Raw genomic sequence first — 22423 nt, 5'->3', positions numbered from 1 at the left:
CTCCAGAGCCCTGTGAGACCGCTCAGACCACACCGGCCTCACCATGAACCCCATGGCGCAGCTGTACTACAAGAAGGCGAGCTACTCGCCGTACCGCGACCGCATCCCGCTACAGATTGTGCGCGCCGAGGCCGAGCTGTCGCCGGCCGAGCGCGCGTACCTGACGGCGGTGGAGAAGGGCGACTACGCCGGCGTCAAGCACGCGCTGGAGGAGGCCGAGATCTACTACAACATCAACGTCAACTGCCTGGACCCGCTGGGGCGCAGCGCGCTGCTCATCGCCATCGAGAACGAGAACCTGGAGGTGATGGAGCTGCTGCTGAGCCACGGCGTGCACGTGGGCGACGCACTCCTCTACGCCATACGCAAGGAGGTGGTCGGCGCCGTCGAGCTGCTGCTCTCCTACCGGCGGCCCAGCGGCGAGAAACAGGTAGGACAAGCAGCCGGTGGTGGTATATACGTGTGTCTGTGTGTGTGTCTGTGTGTGTGTGTGTGTGTGTGTGTGTGTGTGTAGGGGTGGGGGTCGTGTATATGTAAGTATGGGTGTGGAGGAGGTATGTGTACAAGTGTGTTTTTGTGCACATGTGGCCAATTATGCATATTCACTCTTGAAATGAATGTGTTAGAAACAACACAAACTGTGTTGTCCCTATCTGGACATAGAGATGTGTAAATAAACAACACAAGTTGTGTTATTTTCAACACGTTTGTTTTAAGAGTGTGCCTGGTACGCTCCGTATGTCTGTGTGTCTCTGCGTAGGTCAGCTTTTTCATGCTTTGTACAGAAAATGTGAGCGTGTTTCTTTGTGTATATGGCCGTATTTGTGTGTATATTGTCTCTATGCTCCTTAAGTCTGCCAAAAACATCAGTGTATGTATGAATTGGTTTGCTGGTTTGCTGGAGGCATGAAATTCTAATTTCTAATGGTTGTTTGCAGTTTTTTGGAACCACTAACTGCACACAGAGAACATGATTATACTCACAAAGGCTCATGAACCATTATGGGAATTGGCAGAAGAAAGGCTCACAAAAACCAACTGCATAAGCGCCATTCCCCCGTTTTCTCACTAATTGCAGAACATCCGGACCTTTCTCTGCAAATACTAACATCTTCAAATCCCCTTATACAGCACACTTGCACACGTCACCAGGCACAAAACACTGCTATTCACTACATAGAAAAGCCCTCATCCCAACTCAAACCAGAGAAAAACAATCTCCAGTGTGTCAGTGGTTCAAGCTGAACTGAGTGTTTGGATGAATAACTATTGCCACAGGGACATTGATGCACATTGAAAATGGATCCCAGATTATCAGAAGGGAAGAGAGAAGTATTAAAGAGGTGTGAGAGGGGCTTCTGTTGTGACCAGTTCTCAGATATCCACATACAGGACGCAGGGCTAGCCTGGCAATGGGGCCGTGCTGTGAATGGATCATTTGAATGCTGAATCTTAATCAGAGTTGTCACACATAAATAATGCACATGTGTTAGATTGATATGAATTGTAAATGAAAACAAATAACTCAACATAATTTGGTCACACTCTATTTCATTGTAACAGATGCAACTCATATTCGTCAACCAACAAAAAAAATCAATTTATTTTTTAGCGTAATCTGCAATTTGTATATGTATCAATTATAATGAAATGTATGAAACTGAATGGTGTAAAGATTAAAGGTTGCCTCCGTAATAGAGTGCTGATTGGAGGATATTGCACCATGCTTTAGGCAGGTGACTCAATGCTATTCAACTCGCTAATGTTGCCCATTAGCGTCCGCCTTCCCCCATTCTAATCAGATGCTGGTGACGCCAGAAGATGGGTTCATTATTCACAATAATTGTACTTCATCCATCAGGTACATGTTAATCTGCCTGTGCTGGAAATGCAGTGTAAAAATGAATTACCATTCAGGGTCATGTGACAGTTGACTACGTTGTTTCAGACTAGAGTAGACGATTGCTCACATTTTACCTATCTTTGAAATTACTGCCATAGTGTTGCCATATGTCATACACAAGGTTGAAAAAGTCAGGCTGACAATTATAACTTCAACCGCAAGGGACCTTGGATGCAATTTGGCAGAAAGCCAACTGTAGCCCTTATGTCTGAATGCTTACTAAATGGACAGGGCCAAGTGCTCTACAAATCTATCTTACTCTTGCAGCGCTCAGCTGATGCTGTGTTGTCATTTGATTTAACTGACTGTGTTAGTGTGTATCGAGAGTTCAGAAAGGCATAAGCTCCTAAAGGGATGTCTGATGGATGATGCCATTGCTGACTATAGTCTGTGATTTAACATGAAGCTTTGTTAATCAGGTTTGAAGTGATAATCTTCAAAAGAACAGAAAAGTGAAACTTGGGAAGAAGGCACATCTACCTCTAAGCCTCCGCACATCCAGGAGAACTCAAAATGAGGCCTAGCGGGCCCTATCAAATTCATTTTGGAATTTCGCCATCTCATTTTATTTTTGAGATGTCAGCAAATTAGCTGTCGTCAGTCACGGCATCTGAAGGTCAATCTCAAGAGGCCCTTCTCAGTGCTCCAACATTTTCTCATCCTACAACACCCAGCTTGCTTCCACACTCCGATAAACAGCTCAGCTGACATTTCTTTTTTTCTCATATTCATGAGATTGATGGTAATGCTGGCCTCTGTACACCTGATGTGATTTGGGCTCCGTCAGTCCTACTGAATACAGTCCCCCATGCTCCTGAGCGGCTAGGGTCAGTACTGGGCCCTTTAATGTGTGCACGAGCGAAACAGCGAGCATTGACTCCAAAGGTCTGCTCTAATCAAATTTTTTTTTTCCTGCCCTCTCTGCTACACTCCGCCCTTCCCCTTTTTACTTTCCGTCTCTCGGAGATGTGAGGCGCCTGTGGCAGACTTCCTCAAAATGCATTCGTTCGGCGAGCGAGGTGGCAGACACGCAGCTCAGACTTTTGTCTGCTTTGAAGTGGCGCAGGGAAGGAAAAAAAAATGCACATTTTATACTGTTGCCACCACACATGGAAGAATGTGCTGCTCGACTTGACTTGTGATGTGTGCGTGTTACAATGTGTGCAGTCAGTGTATTAAAATAAGGGACCGTCATTTTTCTCACCCCTGCTAGTTAGGAAAATGGTGTCGGAATTTTAACCTACCACGTACCTGGGCTTTATCGGAGCATTCTCCATCCCTGTGAAGATCACTAATATTTGTTCACTCATGCACAAGATGAGGCACACTGCAGCATAGGAGTAAAATATGAGGGGGCCCAGTAATCATCACCGGCCAAGGCACCAAGGCACCCCCCCCCACCCCCCTAATAATCATATCATCATGATAGAGCATCATAAAGTGGGACTCTACCTCCACAATGCTCAACGTTTTGACAATCCTGAAAATCGGTCCAACAATACAGTGGTTGTACTTGCATATTTCCAAAATGTAGTTACTGTACCAACATGTTTAATATTTGTAGCCTCTGCACACTGGTGTCTTATTGCTGGGTTTTGTGTACTGTGTGTGTCGTGTGATGTTTACTGAGTGTGTATCTCCTCTCAGCCCCTCCTTCTCTACAACAGTGTCTTCCCCTGCTTTGTGTTTTAATTAAATGTTCATCAAGCCCTTGGAAATCACAAGGGACTGTGGCAACATACTACATTTAAATAAGGGAAATCGTCACTACCAGTTACATTGTTAGGTTCTCTTTTGTTAAAGATAAAAAAATCGAAGCAAAAGATCATTTCAAAGTTACAGTGCATAGCCTACACACTCATGGACAGTTTTACCAAACTGTAAAACTGAGCAGAGCGACTCAAGGTTGATTATGGAAGAGAGAAAGTAGAGGATGCCTGGCATTGTGATGAAACTGAATGACATCATTCTCCGTATTCCACCTCTTTCCATGTCACTTCCACGATGAACAGACATTACTAATCTAATTTAACCTTGTCCATTAGTATTAGCCTCTTGTTTGCATGCATGTTTGTCTTCAAACCTGCTTCTCTTCCTCTGAGGTTGCTTCGATTATAGACTCATATCTGTTCCTGAATAACATCTCTGCCCTGCCTCTCACTCCATTGTTATTCACCCAAAATATGTCCCACAGAGCTCGGAGAAGTGACACTGCAGAAAGTGAATTGCGTTCAGTTCAGATAGACGTTGAATGGTGAGCTGCAGTGGGATGGCTCATGCGTGTAACTTTGCTTCTAAATGAGATTAATGGTGTCAGGCCTTGCCAAAACACCCAGGCAGCGCTTGAATTTATGACAAAATCCCTTCCAAAGGGAGCATTATAAATCGTAAGGGTTTCTGATGATTTGATAAAATCTATGTGCATTAAGTTGAGTCTGCAGTTCTGTTTTCGATCAGTGATATGAATCTCACACCGTGGAGAAATTCCATCTCTTGAAATGAGCAGAAAGGCAGTCTGAAAAGGATTGGCGGAAGCCTACCACATTTTGCTGACATCAAAGCACAGATGTGCCCGACATTGTTCACTATTATTTGATTCGGACACCAAAAGGAAGCGCTGCTTGGTAGTGCTCCATGCAGCCTTTCTGTGCGGAAAACCATTCGAAGTATGTAGGGTTATTCTCCTCCTACCTGTTTTTGATAGGATTGTTTTTTTTGTGTGTGTTGCATACTTCCAATCAGTGTGTCGTTGTGTTGTCTCACCATGCCTCCATTACCTGTAACCATATTCTGACACCACTGACGTCCAACCCACCCTCTTCTCCTCCTCCCCTCTCCCCTGCCCAGGTGCCCTCCATGATGATGGACACGCAGTTCTCCGAGTTCACGCCGGACATCACGCCCATCATGCTGGCGGCGCACACCAACAACTACGAGATCATCAAGCTGCTTGTGCAGCGCAAGGTGACGGTGCCGCGGCCGCACCAGATCCGCTGCGACTGCGTGGAGTGCGTGTCCAGCTCGGAGGTGGACAGCCTGCGCCACTCGCGCTCGCGCCTCAACATCTACAAGACTCTGGCGTCGCCGTCGCTCATCGCGCTCTCCAGCGAGGATCCCATCCTCACCGCCTTCCGCCTGGGGTGGGAGCTTAAGGAGCTCAGCAAGGTGGAGAACGAGTTCCGGCAGGAGTACGAGGAGCTCTCGCACCAGTGCAAGCTCTTCGCCAAGGACCTGCTGGACCAGGCACGCAGCTCGCGCGAGCTGGAGATCATCCTCAACCACCGCGACGACCACAGCGAGGAGCTGGACCCACGGGAGTGCCGAGACCTGGCCAAGCTCAAGCTGGCCATCAAGTACCACCAGAAGGAGGTGGGTGCCGCGGTTTGATCAATGGGGCTGTGCTGACTACACACAAAGGAGTCTTACTTCTGTGTACTGTAGAGTAACTGTGATTTGACCTTACTTTTACTTTGAGTAAGAGTTGCCAAAATTGTAGCTTTTTGACCTTCACATTATCAAAGAAATGGGAAAGTATATACAACCTTGCCACACAAATGACATTCTTATCTATAATCTATAAGGAATAACCAATGACTTATTTTGTCAAAAATATTAGCTTGACAACATTGACCAGAGGATACAATGCATACATTGCATACAATAACCCTCTATAACATTGGTTCCCAAAGACTGGGTCGCGACCCACGGGTGGGTCGCAGGAGATTTTATTTGGGTCGCCAGCACAATTTATGTTGTGTAATAGGCCTAACTTATACCATTTAGCCAGGAAAACTAACAATTTTCTATTAGGATCTAGTTTGTTAACTACAGTCACGGCCCTATGTGCAATTTTGCATTTAGAATAGCTCTGAAACTGGGGGGCGAACACAGAGGGGACAGTGTGGACATCTCACTCACCAAATTTCAACATTTATGTGGGGCGCCTGCCATGGACCTCACAGTTGCAAAATGCAAGGGACATGAATCAGCCTTTTTGCACAAACCTTAATGGACACCATCTCTTCAGCTTGACCAATTAAAATCTAGTCAACTAAATCAGACATCTGTATACCGGACATGGCTATTCAATTTGTCTCATAGGCTGTAGATATTTTCAATTGTAGATGCACTCTTTAAAGTTAATAGCAACCTCCTCACATTCCTTAATATTTCGGATTTAAAACACACTACAGCACATTATATTAGGCTACAATTTAAATGAACATTTTAAATGCTATTATTTCCTCTCGTTTTCCACCTTGTGAACTCTACTAGGCTATCCTACAATAAAGGCACATTATCTTTTGGCTATTGCGCAAAAGCCTCTTGTTCCATTCTTACAACATAGCCTGTCACAACATACCGTGACAGGCGTATCTTTTCGGTAGTCCTTTCTAACTTTCCACGCTAATGATGAAAAGTTTGAGAACCTGTGGCCTAAAACAATATTGGTGGATGATTGTTTGCTCTGAAGTGAATGGGTCGCGATGGTCTGTCATTTTTAAAAAGTGGGTCCCCAGAAAAAAAGTTTGGGAAACACTGCTCTATAACACCTCCACCCTCTGATACCAGTGGGGTATTGGCAGTCTGGACACCCTTCCTTTCTCCCTCCCTCTGGCACACAGACAGGGCTCTCAATAGAAATGGGTCAGTGGTAACATCCAAAGTGCTGCGGCCGGTGACTGACATTTCACAGGTGCTACCCGCAATCTCCACCAGCATCCCTCGGAGCAGATGACAAGCATTGTCTGGCAGGTAGTACTAAGTACAGAATGCTAAGAGAGCGAGGCAGGCGGTGAGCCCATCTGTTGTTTAGTGACTCCGCCATTTGTTGAGAGGCTCTCTGGACAGAGCCCGCGCTTCTCTGCCGTACGTTAATGGGGATCGCTTGCCATTAAGAGTGAGATGATATCCCACTCTCCGCAAGCAAAAACAGGCAGACAATAGTCCACTTTCGCAGCACTTGTGTTGTGTCCATCCGGGGCCGAGCGTGTGCAAGTAGATGGTTGGGCTGGAGAGAGTGTATGCAAGAGTACCTGCCAGAGAAAGAGGCCATGGATAGAGGCTCGGAGCGAGGTGCTGCTTACGCAACCGTGTTCTGACAGACAGAGCGGATAGAACCTGCTGGTGTCGAGTTCCAATGTACTTCATCTCGGATCTGGAGTCAGAATTGAGAACGCGGAGACGGTGTCTTTGTTCCTTTGGCTAAAGGCGGTATCCATCCTCGTGGTAGCTCTTCAGCTTCCCTGGGCTTTTGCACCTCACTCGCTACCGCTTCTGCTGTGAGGCCCCTTTGAAGAGCCTGACAAGGAGGAGGGGGGAGGGGAAACAAATTCCACAGAGGAGCAAACAGTAGCAGCACATGTGAGCAGAGCTGCAGAGCGATCGATGGCGCTCCCTTCTTGAGGAATTTGGTCGCCGTATGGTCAGCGATATCTGCCAAGTTCACCCAATCATTCAAAAGCACTCATTCCAGATGGCTCTGCTTAACACAAGATTGCGGCTGAATGGCAGTTGATTACTGCAGCCCGACTACCTTGTGAAATTGTGTTCCAGAGACCTGGTGTTCTTGGGGGTTGTTTATTTGCGGGCCGTTCCTTTCTCTGTTTACCTTTTTGTTATTTTCAGCACAGAGAGCCTTTTTTTCCTTAAGCAATTAAATGACTTTACTGTGTAACAGTAAAAACAGCGTCTGCTAGCACTGGCTCTGTGTCTGTCAACAAAATGGACCATTGATTTTTATGTGCTACTTTATATTCCGCCACCCTCCTGATTAGTGCTTTACATATTCCATAAATTTGATCACACTGGGAAATGCTATAGCAAAAAAACAGTAGGTAGGTTATTGAGGTTTTGCTTATTTAGACACAGTCAGCATAGATCTTTGCAAGTGCAGTTAACGGGCAAACCAAATAGCACATCAACCTGCACTGTGCACAACCTGCATCAACATGCAATGCGCGCGCACACACACACACACAAACACACACACACACACACACACACACACACACACACACACACACACACACACACACACACACACACACACACGTGGGTGTTGTCAGTTGGAAAGCGTGGTTTCATGGCAGGGAGCTAGAGAGGGAGAAGAAACAGTATGAGAGAGAGGCAGAAGAGCAGTAGAGATGGAAAGATAAACTGAGAGAGAGAGGAGAGAGAGAGAGGGAGAGAGAGGGAGAGGGAGAGAGAATAGCGTTAAATATTCAATGCAAGCAGGAGGGAATAAGGGCTTGGTGTTTGGGCTCTGCCAGTTGAGCCATTCCAAAGGGGGAGCATCTTCCTAATGGCATATCACTGTTTGTGAAGTATTTAAAAGCCTGTGGACTCACCTCATCCATATGTATTTATAATCCCACAGACATTTACATGCATGGCTTGCACACCCATCTATTTTTTTTCTTTCTTTCCTCACTAGAGCAAAAGAAAAAAGGACAAGGCACAGACAGGCTATTCTCTCCCCTTATGTAGACATGACATGAGAGGAGGAGAGGAGACTGAGCCAGACAGGGGCTTTGTGGTGCTACTCAGAGACTCGAGCCAATCCATTTGGGGATTGGCCGTCCAAGACCTTTTCCCCTTGCATGTGCCATCTTGTATTATGACCGGCGCATAAAAGTAGTGACACGTTCACAGGGACAGGGACAAAAGAGACAGCATTCGTTTGGATCCAGGCTGTTGCCCCACGCATTCCCAAAGGGTAGGTCTTGTCCGATGTTATGTGCGCTGTGAGGACGGGGGGGGGGGGGGGGGGGGTTCGGTTGCGGCAGCAGAGCCTTGGTACAGAAAGCCGTTGCTTTCATGACACATCCCGTTTTTGCTTTCAACTCATTTCTTATTTGGCTGAGCTAGTTAGTCAGGTATAGGGGTACTATTTGCAACAGAGAAAATATTACTCCATTATTACTTCTGGTCTGCGCTTCAGAGCTGTCAAAATATCCTGATTGTGCTCGGAGAAATCCAGGGGGAGAACAAACAGGTGCTGGATGAATCAGAGGCTGAATATAAAGCAGTGCAGATCTGCCCTCCAAGATTTCATCAGGATTTTAGTGCACAACCAGGCAAAATGTTCAAGGAGCTTGGCTGATACCTTACTAAATCTGTGTGTGTGTGTGTGTGTGTGTGTGTGTGTGTGTGTGTGTGTGTGTGTGTGTATGTGTGTGTGTAAGAGAGAGAGAGAGAGAGAAAGAGAAATAGAGAGTGAGTGTGTATGAGTCTATGTGTACACTCCAGAAAAACAACCCATCCTTGCTCAGAACCCAGATATCTTAAGTTGCCGGCTGCTTATTTTGGCCTCCGTGAGTGTTATGAAATGCAGATATCCTGCTGCAGTGTTGCACTTCCCACCACAAACCTTGTAGTTTCCCATCATCCAAGTGTTCTATCTCTCCCTTTCTCTTTCTCTCTTTCTCCCTCTCTCTCTCTCCATCTCTCTCTCTTCCTCTCTCTTTCTCCCTCTCTCCATCTCTCTCTCTCTCTCTCCCTCTCTCTTTCTCCCTCTCTCTCTCTCTCCCTCTCTCTCTCCATCTCCCTCTCTCTCTCTCCCTGGTCCCTGGTGAGGCCCTCCGCTGGGCTCTTTGTAATCTTGTATCAGTGCGGTGCGAAAACTCCCCCAAGGCAGATTGTAGGAGTGTTGCTATCGGAAATAAGTTTATTTAGGAACAGCAGCTTCGCCTGCAGTAGCAGTTTATTATCCAGAGCAGTGAGTAAGTTATTGAGCCATCTCTCCCACTCTATTTTGGTGTCTTTTCTTTCTGTTTTCATTTTAAAAAAAACAAACCAAAAAAAAAACATCAAACAAATAATCATTTTGAGTGCAATTCTGTTTTTTCCCTATCTTACTTCTTCCTCTGTTGTGATTTAGTCTCTTGACTCCTTGCACAGTCAGTTGGTACGTCTCAGGTTGAGCGAGATATGTCACAGGGCCAAATCCCCTTTACGGCTGCTTTCCCCTCAGCAGCGGATCAGCGGCCCGCGTGGATAAGAGGCTTTCTGGGAAGACGCCGCAGTGCTGGGGGAGGCTGCTGTTGTGATGCTTTTAATGGGTCTTTTCTCTCACAAATTGAATTTACAAGGGCAGCATCCTGATGATCTCACCAGAAATGCCTCTTTTATCACTTTCAAAGTTTCAAAGATTAATTTATTAAAAGTCTGACAAGGCAGGGTACGACAGCATGAAAACATTGTTTTTAAAACAGTGTAACCTGACTTGTGTCTCCCATTTTGCATAGGAAGACGTATATGGATTGATCATCTCTTTTAGTTGAAGGCTTATTTTCTCTCTTCCTCTATCTACATTCAGTATCTCATGCTCACAGGCCTTTAATCAGGTTCCTTGTAGCAGAGACCAAGGCACCCGTAGAGGAGATGAGACCACAAACACATTTCAGGCTCAGAGCCATTGAGTCTCTGTGGCAACTCAACTGGAAATGACCAGTCAGTTGGCTCTGCATTAGACTTGCAAAGGGGCTAAAACATCAAATCAGAAAGCAATTTAGTTTTGAATGGGGGAAAATGCCGTATGCTCATTTGTCACTGTTTGGGTTGCAGCTCAAGTTCCTGATGAGAATAATGCACTGTGTGTGCCACAGGCCACGCTGGGAAGCAGAGAGGAGTAACAGAACCATAACACAGCATCTCATGTATATTTTAAATATGGAGTGCAGTTTGTCTAAAGAAATGGAGAGCAAGCAGAGGAATACAAAGACATACTTGGCAACCTATGTAATAGAATTCCTCTGGGCTCAGATGAATGTGTTCAGCTAGATATCTGGGCGGAGTGATGTGTATTTTGGTGACATCGCTTGCCTTTGTTGCATCCTCTGGTAACTCTTCGCTTGGATAGTTCGCCTACAGAGACAGCAGATGGTTTGTTGAACTTCAAATTCAGTCTTTGAAACGGTTGTTGATCAATTACTGAACATCACCTTAACCAAACCTAACTCCTAACCCTAACTATAACCATAAAGTATGGTCAGCAGATAGTTTGTTTGTAACCTGAGCATCTGTAGATAGCCTTGTTCACTCCAAGAACAAGAAATCAAACAATAACAGCAAAAAAGTATAGCTGTAGCTAATATGAATAACAACGTTCACAAAACTATAACAATAATGACATGAAGAATGATATGTTTGTGTCACTTTGAGTAAAATCATGCATGTGCGCATGTTCCTAACATATCCTCCCTCGCCAAAATGTAGCCTATAGAACCAAGAGAGTTCCATTATCAGCATCATAGTTGGCCCCACAAGGCTTCCGTTTTAACATTCCATATGTTATCTTAATGCAGAGGAAGTAGATTGGGGCCCAAATAGAACGTTCAAGCATTGTTTGTGTTTTTATTGTTGAAAGGGTCTATAGTTATCATTCTTGGTGTGAACGCCCTTTTCGGAGACCATCCAAGTAAAAAGTGACCCATCCTCTTCCCTCCATCTCTTCTCCTGTAGTTTGTGGCTCAGCCCAACTGCCAGCAGCTGCTGGCCACCCTGTGGTACGACAGCTTCCCGGGCTGGCGCCGCCGCCACTGGGTGGTCAAGCTGGTCACCTGCTTCGTCATCGGGCTCCTGTTCCCTGTCTTCTCCCTGGTCTACCTGCTGGCGCCCAAGAGCGCCCTGGGCCTCTTCATCAAGAAGCCCTTCATCAAGTTCATCTGCCACACCGCATCCTACCTCACCTTCCTCTTCCTCCTGCTGCTGGCCTCACAGCACATCGTCCGCACCGACCTGCACGTGCAGGGCCCGCCGCCCACCGTGGTAGAGTGGATGATCCTGCCCTGGGTGCTGGGTAAGAGAGCGCACTGCACATGGGTGGAAGCCAACACATTATACACTACAACAACGACAGCATGCAGAGACATACACACACGGCGATATTCATGGACATACACATACAAATAACACAGTACTCACAGATATGCCGGTACACATACTGTTACAACAACAGTATACTGAGACAAACACATGCTGTACAAATTCAACGACAGTATTCACAGATATACTCATACAACAATGACAGTATACAGAGACAGTCATGTTGTACAAAATTAACAGTGAAAACAAAAAAAACAATGCAACTGATCTCAGCTGGTATTTTGTCTATAATGGAATGGAATGGAAATTTCTAAGTGACCCCAAACTTTTGACCGGTAGTGTACATAAAATTACAACAATGACATTACCGGTATACATAGACATACAGATTAAAATGTATCACATTTTTTCGTAAAATTTAAAGCAACACCAAAGAACTTTCCCTCTGTCTCACGCACGCTATTTGTTTATCCAGCACCGGCTTTGCAAATAACGATGTCCACAGACAAGGTAGAATATGTTGCACGATTTATGTAAGTACAATGTATTGCGACATCAGATGCAAGTCAAATTTGTAGTTTCTTATGTCTCATTCCATCGAACTACAGACCGCTACCCGATCTGGCAAACTTACATAGTGCGGTTATAGCCGATAGAGGGCCGCAAAGCGAATGCAGAAGTGCCGTTCACCCTGTTACAAGTTGATGAACCACTGAAACGATTTTGGAAACATTATTTTAAGGTACAAAAAACTCTTTGGTGTTGCTTTAAAAAATACTGCATTGACACATTTCACTGTATGGCAGTACACCATACTGCATATGGTATATGGTGTTGTTGTGGCCAGCGCTGCTTTATGGGTTATTTTGTGCTTGTTGTGAAGTAGATGGACGTGGGTTAGAGAAAGTGTGGAATGGGTGGGTGGCTGGAAATGATGACGTTCACCACTCGGCGGTGAACACACAGTCCCGTGGAGCTGAGGAGAAGATATCTTTGCTGTTACATCATAGTTGCAGCAAATAATGAAACAGCTTTGATAGAGATATAACATTAAGCAGAATCAAACAATGTCATTCTATTTCATGCCAATCATGAACTATTTCATAGCCCGAGTTAAGCTTTTGAATCATGTAGAGATCTTTTCATCACAGATGCATTCGTACGCCATAAATTACAAATGTTAGAACCATGAGATGGTTTCAGGTCTTCTGTAAGCCAAGGTTAGAGCCTCTGCAGCTTAATTCATGTTAATGTGTGATAATATAGTGATTTTATTTACATAATATGTTAACATGATGGTTACCGGTACATATTTTAAACCAAACCCTAAGCCTAACTCTAAGTACATTAGAACATATAGCAATTAAACATAGAATTACAAGAATCAGAATTATGTAATTGATTACGCATTAAGTAGCCAGTGCCTAAAGCTATTTATGAGAAAGGTTAACCTTATTTGATTTAATTTACATATATGCTGGTTTTATGTGGTCGCTGCATATGGGTAATTGTGAATAATCATCACTTTTTGTCCACAGGCTTCATCTGGGCCGAGATTAAAGAGATGTGGGATGGTGGCTTCACGGAGTACGTCCACGATTGGTGGAACCTCATGGATTTTGCCATGAATTCACTCTACTTGGCCACCATATCTCTGAAAATGGTCGCTTACTTCAAGGTACAACCAATATACATTTGGTTGAAAATGAACTGCAGCTAAACCAATTTTGATAAATATCCTTTGCCACTTCTGAACTCAGTCATGCTAAACAAAAGCAATTATCTTTCACAGATGATAATATATCATCACAGGCTTCTATCAGACAAAGATATAAATCTTAAAGCTCACTTTGATGTATATTAATCAACCTAATCTATGTAGCCTTTCACCTTCTTCATAAATTATCTCTGCAACCAAGACATGCTGCAATTGACTTTCTATTTTCATGAAAGCTATTTGATGAAAACTCACAGACTATTACTAATAAGAAATTACTGCAGTGTGATTAAACAATTTTTTTTTTGTCATTTGCTGTTTATACTTTGAGAATGGAAACAATTCCCCATAATTAAATAATCTGTCTTTATCTCCATTTCTCTTTAACTTTAATTGTAAATAATAATTCTTTAATAATTTTTCCATCTCTTTTTTTAAACAAACCAATGACACACTTATAATCTACCATTTCATTTAACATTAACTTTAATCTAGTTTCCTCTGTCTCATTTGCCCCTGTCCCCTAACCCCATACCGCCCCCAAAAGTACAACAGCTCTCGCCCACGTGAGGAGTGGGAGATGTGGCACCCGACACTCATCGCCGAGGCCCTGTTCGCCATCGCCAACATCTTCAGCTCGCTGCGTCTCATCTCGCTCTTCACGGCCAACTCGCACCTGGGCCCACTGCAGATCTCGCTCGGCCGCATGCTGCTGGACATCCTCAAGTTCCTCTTCATCTACTGCCTGGTCCTGCTGGCCTTCGCCAACGGCCTCAACCAGCTCTACTTCTACTACGAGACGCAGGCGTCCGACGAGCCCAACAACTGCAAGGGCATCCGCTGTGAGAAGCAGAACAATGCCTTCTCCACGTAAGTACTACCAAAACATTTCAGTGCTCTGCCAAGGATTTGGTTAAAATTGCTGCTTTGTGTAGGGAAATGGAAATGACACCATACATCTGTCGTTGGATATAGATCTCAAAGGTATTAGTGCAGACTTTGGCAAAGTGAATCTGGAAGGGAGTTTTCAGATATGACTAGCCAGGTGACAAGGCAGATTATTTTTTTTACTGCATCTGCAACAGTTGTGTGATTTATGATGGGGTTTTTTTCTGCCTGTAATTAAAGCAGACGTTTCAGTACGGTAAGATTGGTACATAGAAGCAAATGATGTCCTTTTCTTTTCAGCACCTGCATATTGAAGATGATTTATTGGAGTTGTTCCCAAATGAGTGTTTTAATATGCTGGCCATATTGTTTTCATTTATCTATTTCAGGGGCAGAGAAGGACACAGAATATGTGAATAGATTAAATAGATACTGAGGATGGAGAGGGGGCATATTTAGAAAGGAAAAGCTCCTTTCACATTATGTCATCTCTTCCAGAGCTGGGGTTCATTTTGAAAGTGAATACTCTGGCTTATATAGCTTAATGGAGATGATCAGATCAACAGACATACTTTATACTATGTATTCCTTATCACAATGTAATTACACATGAATTAGTACACCACAGTGACTATGTAATATAATGAGTTACAAAGACCCCAATGAGAGCTTTAGGCTTAAGTTATACATGGATAATAAGCATGTTACATAATGGAATTACATGTACATAATGGTACAATGTAACAGGAGCTATGTAACACATTCACTTTTTAAGCATTCTTCTTCAAGGCATAATCTTTTCACAATGCTTTTAATGTACATCTCTCTAAAGACATTTTCCTGCCGTTTGTTATGATTTCATGGAGCACAGTAGGTTGTAATAAAACTGGAGCAGTGTTTGTTTTGATTATCATGACTTAAAACAGTATGGCAACCCGCCCAGCTAAATGTGCACTGTGTGTATAACACTGCATAAATAATAAAGTCATTTACTTTAGTAGCAAATAATTTATAGCTAACTCAATATGCAAAGTAAATGTGGCAGCAAAGATGTGAGGAAGGAAGTTGGATATATAGGACACAAGGAGTACACGCTGTTTACTCCTCATTTATTTAATCACAGATATCTTCTTCAGCCATTAAGTATACTACTACATGATTTTTTTTTATACCAAAGGCAGGGGAAACTGCCTATGCTACGTTTTTTCCTTCCCTTTATTACCTACCTTTCGCTTGCCCCTGTCCTGCTTTGATCTTTGCTGAGGAGGAGAAGCACACTAGCTTCCTGAAGCAAGAGTCTCTGCTGGAGTACAGACTTTCCTGGCAAAAATGTCTCTCCACTGCTCTCTTTCCACAAGTCAGTCTAAGGTTGTCAATTCCAAGATGAAGTCTCGCCCTGCAGCGGATACTGGGGCCAAAAACATGTCCAAAGTGACCACAAAATGAACTAGATATATGTTGTGGTCTGTGAGTGATGAACATAATGTTGGTGGCTTTAAATGAATCCAATGATTACTTTTGTTGACACACATTTTTCCAACCCCAGTAGCCAGTGTGAACAACAACACAAGTAAATTTAAGGAGGTTTTGTCATTTATGTGTCACAGAACTCTTTTCATCTGCCATCATGTCTTTTTCTGTTCAACACAAACAGAAGATAATATACAACAGAAATATACAAGATCTTTAAAGCACCATCTCACAGGTCTAAGTCAAGAAAGTCTTGTCAGGAACTTGTGTGTGTTTCTGCCTATGGTAATGTACAAGAAGGAATGAAGAAAATTCAGCCTTCTAATCCAACCATACTCTCTTCCATCAATGCTGTGATAAAAGTTCAGCCAAGACCTTGCCCTCGTGATTTCAAGTTGATAGAGCAAAGTAGTGTGATTGTGATAGTGTACATCCTCTCCCCTGCCATCTCTCTCCCTCTCTGTCTGTCAGTCTTGATTCTCTTTGTCCCTTTTTGTTCCCACTTTCCTCTTCCTGTTTCTCTGTTCCTGTCTGTCGTCTCCTCGCTGTCTGTCTCACTGAATAAATGATGTCAGCAGCACTGTTCTCATCAAGGGAGGTGTTCTGCCTGCCGATTGCAGTCGTAGCTGGAAGCCAGTGTGTGTTCTCTCCCTGCCTTGTCCTCCATCGCTTGATTTCATCTGCACATTGTGTTAAGCCTAATGGGAATCCATCTAATTTATTGAAATGCTGAGGCACATCTGGAGCTGTGCCTCTGCCTTTCCTATTGTTTTGCAGCTCTCCAACTTAGCTCCCGATTTCACTGTGTAGACTGCAAATTTTCAGAGAAATCACACCAATATATGAGACCATGTTGGAGTTTGTTTTGTTGTTTGTTTTGTTCCATGATCATAAGCGAAGCAGCAGTGTTTGTAATATTCCTTGAGATCATTTGTAGAAGTCAGGCGGGCATATTTTCACTTGTCTGTTTACTTTTTTCTGCAGGTTGTTTGAAACTCTACAGTCACTTTTCTGGTCAGTGTTTGGGCTCCTCAACCTGTATGTCACCAACGTTAAGGCACGACACGAGTTCACAGAATTTGTGGGTGCAACCATGTTTGGCACTTACAATGTCATCTCCCTGGTGGTGTTACTCAACATGCTCATTGCCATGATGAACAACTCATACCAGCTCATAGCGGTAAGATATGTGCCAAATGAAATACTATGCCCTGTCTCCACGTGTTGCAAAACGAATAATATTTTCCTAATGTCTTCTCTGAATATCTCCTAAAGATCCTCACGCAAAGACCACATCCTTCTGAATGTGCTATAGCATGTTAAATGTCTAAGGAGACTTAGGTCTTGACTCTCTGCCATGCTCTCACGTACAGGACCATGCTGACATCGAGTGGAAGTTCGCTCGAACGAAGCTGTGGATGAGCTACTTTGACGAGGGCGCCACGCTGCCTCCCCCCTTTAACATCGTCCCCAGCCCAAAGTCGGTGTGGTACCTGTGCGTGTGGGTGCACAGCCGGCTGTGTGCGAAGGGACAACCCAACCCTGAGGAGCGGAAGAAGCACGGGAACTTCAAGGAGATAACGGTGGGAAATCCTACGACAAGACAACGCCCAGACAAAAATATGACATATAAAAATATGACTCTGACTTGAATATTTTTAAAAATCATTTAGCCAAAGCCAAAATATATTAGGTGGTCATGTCCCTCTCACTCCTATATTTCACTAGTTGGAAGCCGATTATGGGATGGATCTTGGGTACTGGATTTCCCAGAAGCACTATTGTGTAATGACCGTTATTAGAGAGAGAGAGAGAGAATAGTATTCTGAGCCCAGCACTATGAGTTACCGCAGTCATTATACAACACTGCTTTCTGTAAATGTTCCCTTAAGCCAGAAACTTTGCATGGTCTTCTGAGTCTGTATTCTCGGTCTAACCTCTCACTGATGCACACTTTTAATGACTGTGCTAAGAGTTGTGACAAAATGGTTTTGTTTCTTCCTGTCTTGTCTTTAATTTCGTTTCTCAAGATAATCTCAGAATTGCATTGCAGGAGCAGACATTCTTTCATTGCTGCTGCTGTCATTGTGTTTGTCTGTGTCTAATAATAATAGTGGGCTGCTGTGTGTTTACTCTTTGTGTTTTGTTTAGAGAATTAAATGAACATTTGAATTTCTGTATATTATCCCTCACAGTAATCTGTTCAACACCATTATAACGCCTTCGTAGTTTTTTTTCTAGTTTTTTTCCATTAAATCAGGACTTACAAGCCAATCATTCTGTGTGTTGAGCTGGGTAGAGCTAGGAGGTTGGAGCCACATTAAATTGTTTGCCACAGCTGCAGATTCTGTGTGCATCAATTCGAACATAGCGGGGAGCAGTGGAGCGTAGTGCCTGTCCATCCACACATTTGAACAGTTTCTTTTTTCCAACGCATACGGTATGAGAGAGAACCCTGGGCTGTCCAGCTTCGAGTTGCAGTAGCCCGCCACATGTTGCTAGGCAACCGGCGCTTCAACCATACCGATTCCCCTGACATCCCCTCCATCAGATGAACTTCTCTCCTCTTTGAGCAAGGGATCGACTGTTTCGCTACTCTCTCCTGCAAGCATAGTCACCCACGTTCACCCACACATGCAGTAAATACACACACAGACACACACACACAGACACACACACAAATACACACATAGTACAGAACAGATGAGATGGTTTGGGATGAGAGCTATTATATAAGGCACCTCATGCTAACTTTTTGAAATCCGAGCTAAAGCTGCAGAGCTAGCAGGCTGTTACACCGCTGGCATCACCACCCCAAGCCACCCTAAGCTCTCCAAATCCCCACAGCAGAAGTTTGATCAAGGGATCTTATTGATTGGTACAGTACGTTGCTCAAGGAACTCCGGGATGAGATGTCACATCTAATATTGATTTGGCCTGCTGAAGTTTCTATATGCAGTAATATTAGTGAGTAATATTTGTCATGGTAAGAAGGAATTTTCTAAATTTAAAAGACTGTAAGTTGAAGATCCATCCAAGTCCATGATCTATCAGTATGAACATACTGTATATCAGCACATAATTTTAAATCGTTCTTGATCACAATCTTACTTAATTATTACATCTTGGCAGTTTCAGATGATTCAGTTTCAACTATGATTTTGCTCTTCCTGTGATTTCAGGAGCGTCATGCTGACAACCTCATTCAGAATCAGCATTATCAGGTAAGACACATGCTTTCAGCATAACGCCAAAAGATTACAGGGGTCTGTCATAGGGACATAGTCTGTAGAACCAGTCACTTTATGAATTTGATCTGACCAAGCTCCACAGGGAATCATTTTAAACTGTGGAACTGGGCAATGACATTCACTGAATTGACTTACTGATATGGAACTTACACATTATGCATGCCATGTAGGCCTACACCATATTTTCAGCAACATTCACTGTTCTATCCTTGCTATAGTAATCAGCCTTTATCACTTAACGTTAAGAGAAATATTTAATTGTTACTGCCACCAAGCCAAGCACAGATAGTTTACTGATCTCAGTGAGGCTAACTAGCGTAGTTCAGCTTTGAGATACAGTATTTGAGATATCCGCCTATCATAATTCTTAATAAATGACAACACACATTCTCACACCTACAACTGGTTTCTCAAACCAGTGCAAAACCAGTGCAACATGTAATCTGTAATTATCGGATTACGGAATATTCTTGAATTGGGCATTGGTTTCCACATTGAGGCATGGCTTGACATGAATGTTTGCATTCATGCGTGTTAATCTTTGATGGTAAGTGTAAAAATGAAAAGAGTCAGACAGCTGTATTATGCCACGTATAATTAATCTGTTTTAGAGAGATCTATTTTTTTCCTAATGTGATTATATTGTTCAGTTAGAGGCTGTCAAGAGAATGACTCCCAGAAAAAAGAAGAGAAGGGTGAAAAAAAACCCTTTATAAATGAAAAATGTCCCCCATGTCCTTGTCACTGGTGTGTATGTCAGGGAGGCTTGAGCCGTTAATCTTGTTTCCATCGCTGAAACAGTCTGACCGTTGGCTTTCGGCTCGTTTGCCCATCACGCTAATTGTGGCTTGGCTTGCCTTCAGTGGCATCCCTCTGCCGCCCCCTCCCCAGGCCCGTGCTCCGCTCTGCTCCGAGCTGCCCGCCTGCCTGAGCTCCCTTACCGATTGCTAATGTGACTTCACCACCAGTGCAGCGCCAGCTAGCAGCCGTCTGCCGGATAATGAACGGGCATCAGCAGGAGGGAAAAATAAATAAATAAATAAGGGGATAAATAAAGAAATAAATGAATAAATAAATAAGCAAGCAAGCCACTGCTGTTGCTGGTGCTAGTGTGTCGGTGGGCTGGTGCACACGATGCAGGGATGAGGATGACGAGAGCTGAGCTGTCGGTACACAGATCCTTGGGATCACTGTGCCCAGAGCTGCACCAACTGGACAATGTATGATGGGCTGGGGAGAGCATGGCAGTTTTAGCGAGGGGTTGATCGATGCAGGACCATTCATTTATTGAGCAGTACAACACTACATGCTGAACAGGGAAGTGCAGGGAATCGAGTGTGAGCCTGTTAAAGCTGTTCGCCTCTCCAAACCTGAGCACACAGACCATTTCTCCTCCATTCTTCAGGAAGTCTTGTATATATTGCACTGCAGCAGTAGCACAGCTTATGTTGTGCTAAACATGTAAATAAATGCTAATACATGCATGTCCAGATTTTCACCTCTAGCAATCACATATGTCATAAATATGCCTGTTCTCCCTGATCGAATTAAAACCAAAAATACGCTCATGTGAGCCTGGTCCCTCATGGATGTCTCAAATGCTTTCTTCTTATGTCAATAAAAGAGTCAATACAATATTATTATTATTATTATTATTATTATTATTATTATTATTATTATTATTATTATTATTATTACTATGCATGTTTGGTGTGGTTTTGGTATAGTTGGTATAGAACTTACAGTCTTTTAAATTACTCTTTGAATTACAGGAAGTAATTAGGAACTTGGTGAAGAGGTATGTTGCTGCAATGATCCGCAGTGCAAAGACTGATGAAGGCCTGACAGAGGAAAACTTCAAAGTGAGTTACAGATAATGTCCTGTCCAAAATCTGACGCTCATTATTTATTTTTTTATTCATTTCTAAATGTTTTGTCTCACAGTTTTCATGACTAAATGTGACACTTGTCATATCTACATATAAATCCAAGTGAAAATGTTATACATTTGATTTCCTCTGAATTATTTAGGACCAGTGATGCGAAAGAATGTGATTCTCTGTATTTAGTATTTACAGTGAAATGTGAATCTCTGAGTTCTCTTCCTCTCTGTTGCCCTTGCAGGAGCTGAAGCAGGACATCTCCAGCTTTCGCTACGAGGTGCTGGACCTGCTGGGCAACCGCAAGCCGCCCCGTCGCACCTACTCGTCCAGCAGCGACGCCACACAGCAGGATGAGGACCCCGCCGACGACCTTAAAGCCAAAAGCCCCAAGGGCGTATCCTTCAGCCTCTCCTCGTCGTCCGACAAACGCTCCCGGGACTCCGAGTTTGGCGTGTCGGCGCTCTTCCACTCCATGTCGGGCACGACGGAGGGCTCAGCCATGGAGGGTCCAGCGACAGAGGACGACAACGACAGCGCGCCGGACAACGACAAGAAACCAAAGAGCAACGGCCTGCGCAAGTTCACGTGCTCGTCCTCGTTCATACGCAACGGCGGACGCCTGCAGCGCTTCTCGCGCTCCAAGAAGGACTCGCTGCGGCGCCTGGGCCTGCTCTTCTCCCGCATGAACGGCCACCTGCCCGAGCCCCCCAGCTCCTCGCGCTCCGCCTACAGCATCTCGGACGGCGTGGACCTCCGCATGGCCGCCGAGCCCCTGCAGGTCACGCGCAGCGAGATGCACCTCCACCGGCTGGCGGGGCTCGGGCTGGACGAGATGGTGGGGGCGCACGCCGACGCGCATCACAACACGTCCCAGCAGCAGCGGCACCACCGCCAGCAGCTGGAGCAGCAGCAACAGAGGCAGTCCAACGGGCGGGACGGCGCCCTGCTGCTGCGACCGCCCTCGGCGGGGCAGCCCCTGGCCCTGGGGCCCCGGCACTGTGCTTCCACTATCACGGCGTCCAGCTCACGCCTACTCAGCTCCAGCGAGGACATGTACGAGGGCTGGGTGGGGCCTTGCGACAGCCTGGGGTCCATCAGCTGGACAGGGGACCAGGAGGAGTCGGTCACCACCCAGCTCTGAGGCCTTGATTTGGCAGAGTGACTTTATCAATTTTTTACTGCATAAAAAGCATGGGCATGCACTCTTAAGTCCAGGACGAAAACAGATCACTATACTCCTATAAGAGGTGTTCAGTAGCCCAGAAAAAAAAAAAACTTTACTGGTTGTGAACAGAAGAAACTGAGAGAAACACATTTACTCTACCTGCAAGATATTACTGGCAAATAATTAGACTTAACATACTGTATTTATTGGAAAAAGCAAGCTTAGTTTATGGCAATACGATATCGGTGCATATTCTGATCTCATTGCATTTTTATTTTTATTTGTATTTTTGTCACTTCAGTGCAAATTCTGTCATGT

General features: G+C 44.4%; 1 protein-coding gene across 1 annotated transcript; it reads left to right on the top strand.

Annotated features, from left to right (window-relative positions):
• The first annotated feature begins 43 nt into the window (after window positions 1–43).
• Window positions 44–22081, top strand: trpc5b (transient receptor potential cation channel, subfamily C, member 5b). The gene is made up of 12 exons (XM_076273801.1): window positions 44–430; window positions 4751–5272; window positions 11369–11705; window positions 13270–13409; window positions 13996–14318; window positions 16791–16986; window positions 17180–17389; window positions 18989–19030; window positions 20830–20919; window positions 21182–21451; window positions 21494–21807; window positions 21859–22081. Exons 1-12 carry the CDS (start codon window positions 44–46, stop codon window positions 22079–22081), a joined length of 3054 nt encoding a protein of 1017 aa, XP_076129916.1.
• Window positions 22082–22423: the final 342 nt, after the last annotated feature.

Source organism: Alosa pseudoharengus, unplaced genomic scaffold (genome assembly GCF_046254945.1).
Source record: "Alosa pseudoharengus isolate Yale_2024_CS ecotype anadromous, Long Island Sound unplaced genomic scaffold, YU_APseudo_1.1 YU_APseudo_1.1_scf_8, whole genome shotgun sequence".
NCBI lineage: Eukaryota > Metazoa > Chordata > Actinopteri > Clupeiformes > Clupeidae > Alosa > Alosa pseudoharengus.
Note: the sequence above shows the minus strand (reverse complement) of the source record. Positions and strands in the feature narration are given on the sequence as shown.

Bases quoted from the DNA above. Each gene is read 5' to 3' on its own strand.
- trpc5b (XM_076273801.1), top strand. From the start codon at position 44: ATGAACCCCATGGCGCAGCTGTACTACAAGAAGGCGAGCTACTCGCCG. The intron at 11,706-13,269 runs GTAAGAGAGCGC...TTTTGTCCACAG, and splicing joins GATCCTGCCCTGGGTGCTGG to GCTTCATCTGGGCCGAGATT. The intron at 21,808-21,858 runs GTCCCAGCAGCA...GCAGCAACAGAG, and splicing joins GCCGACGCGCATCACAACAC to GCAGTCCAACGGGCGGGACG.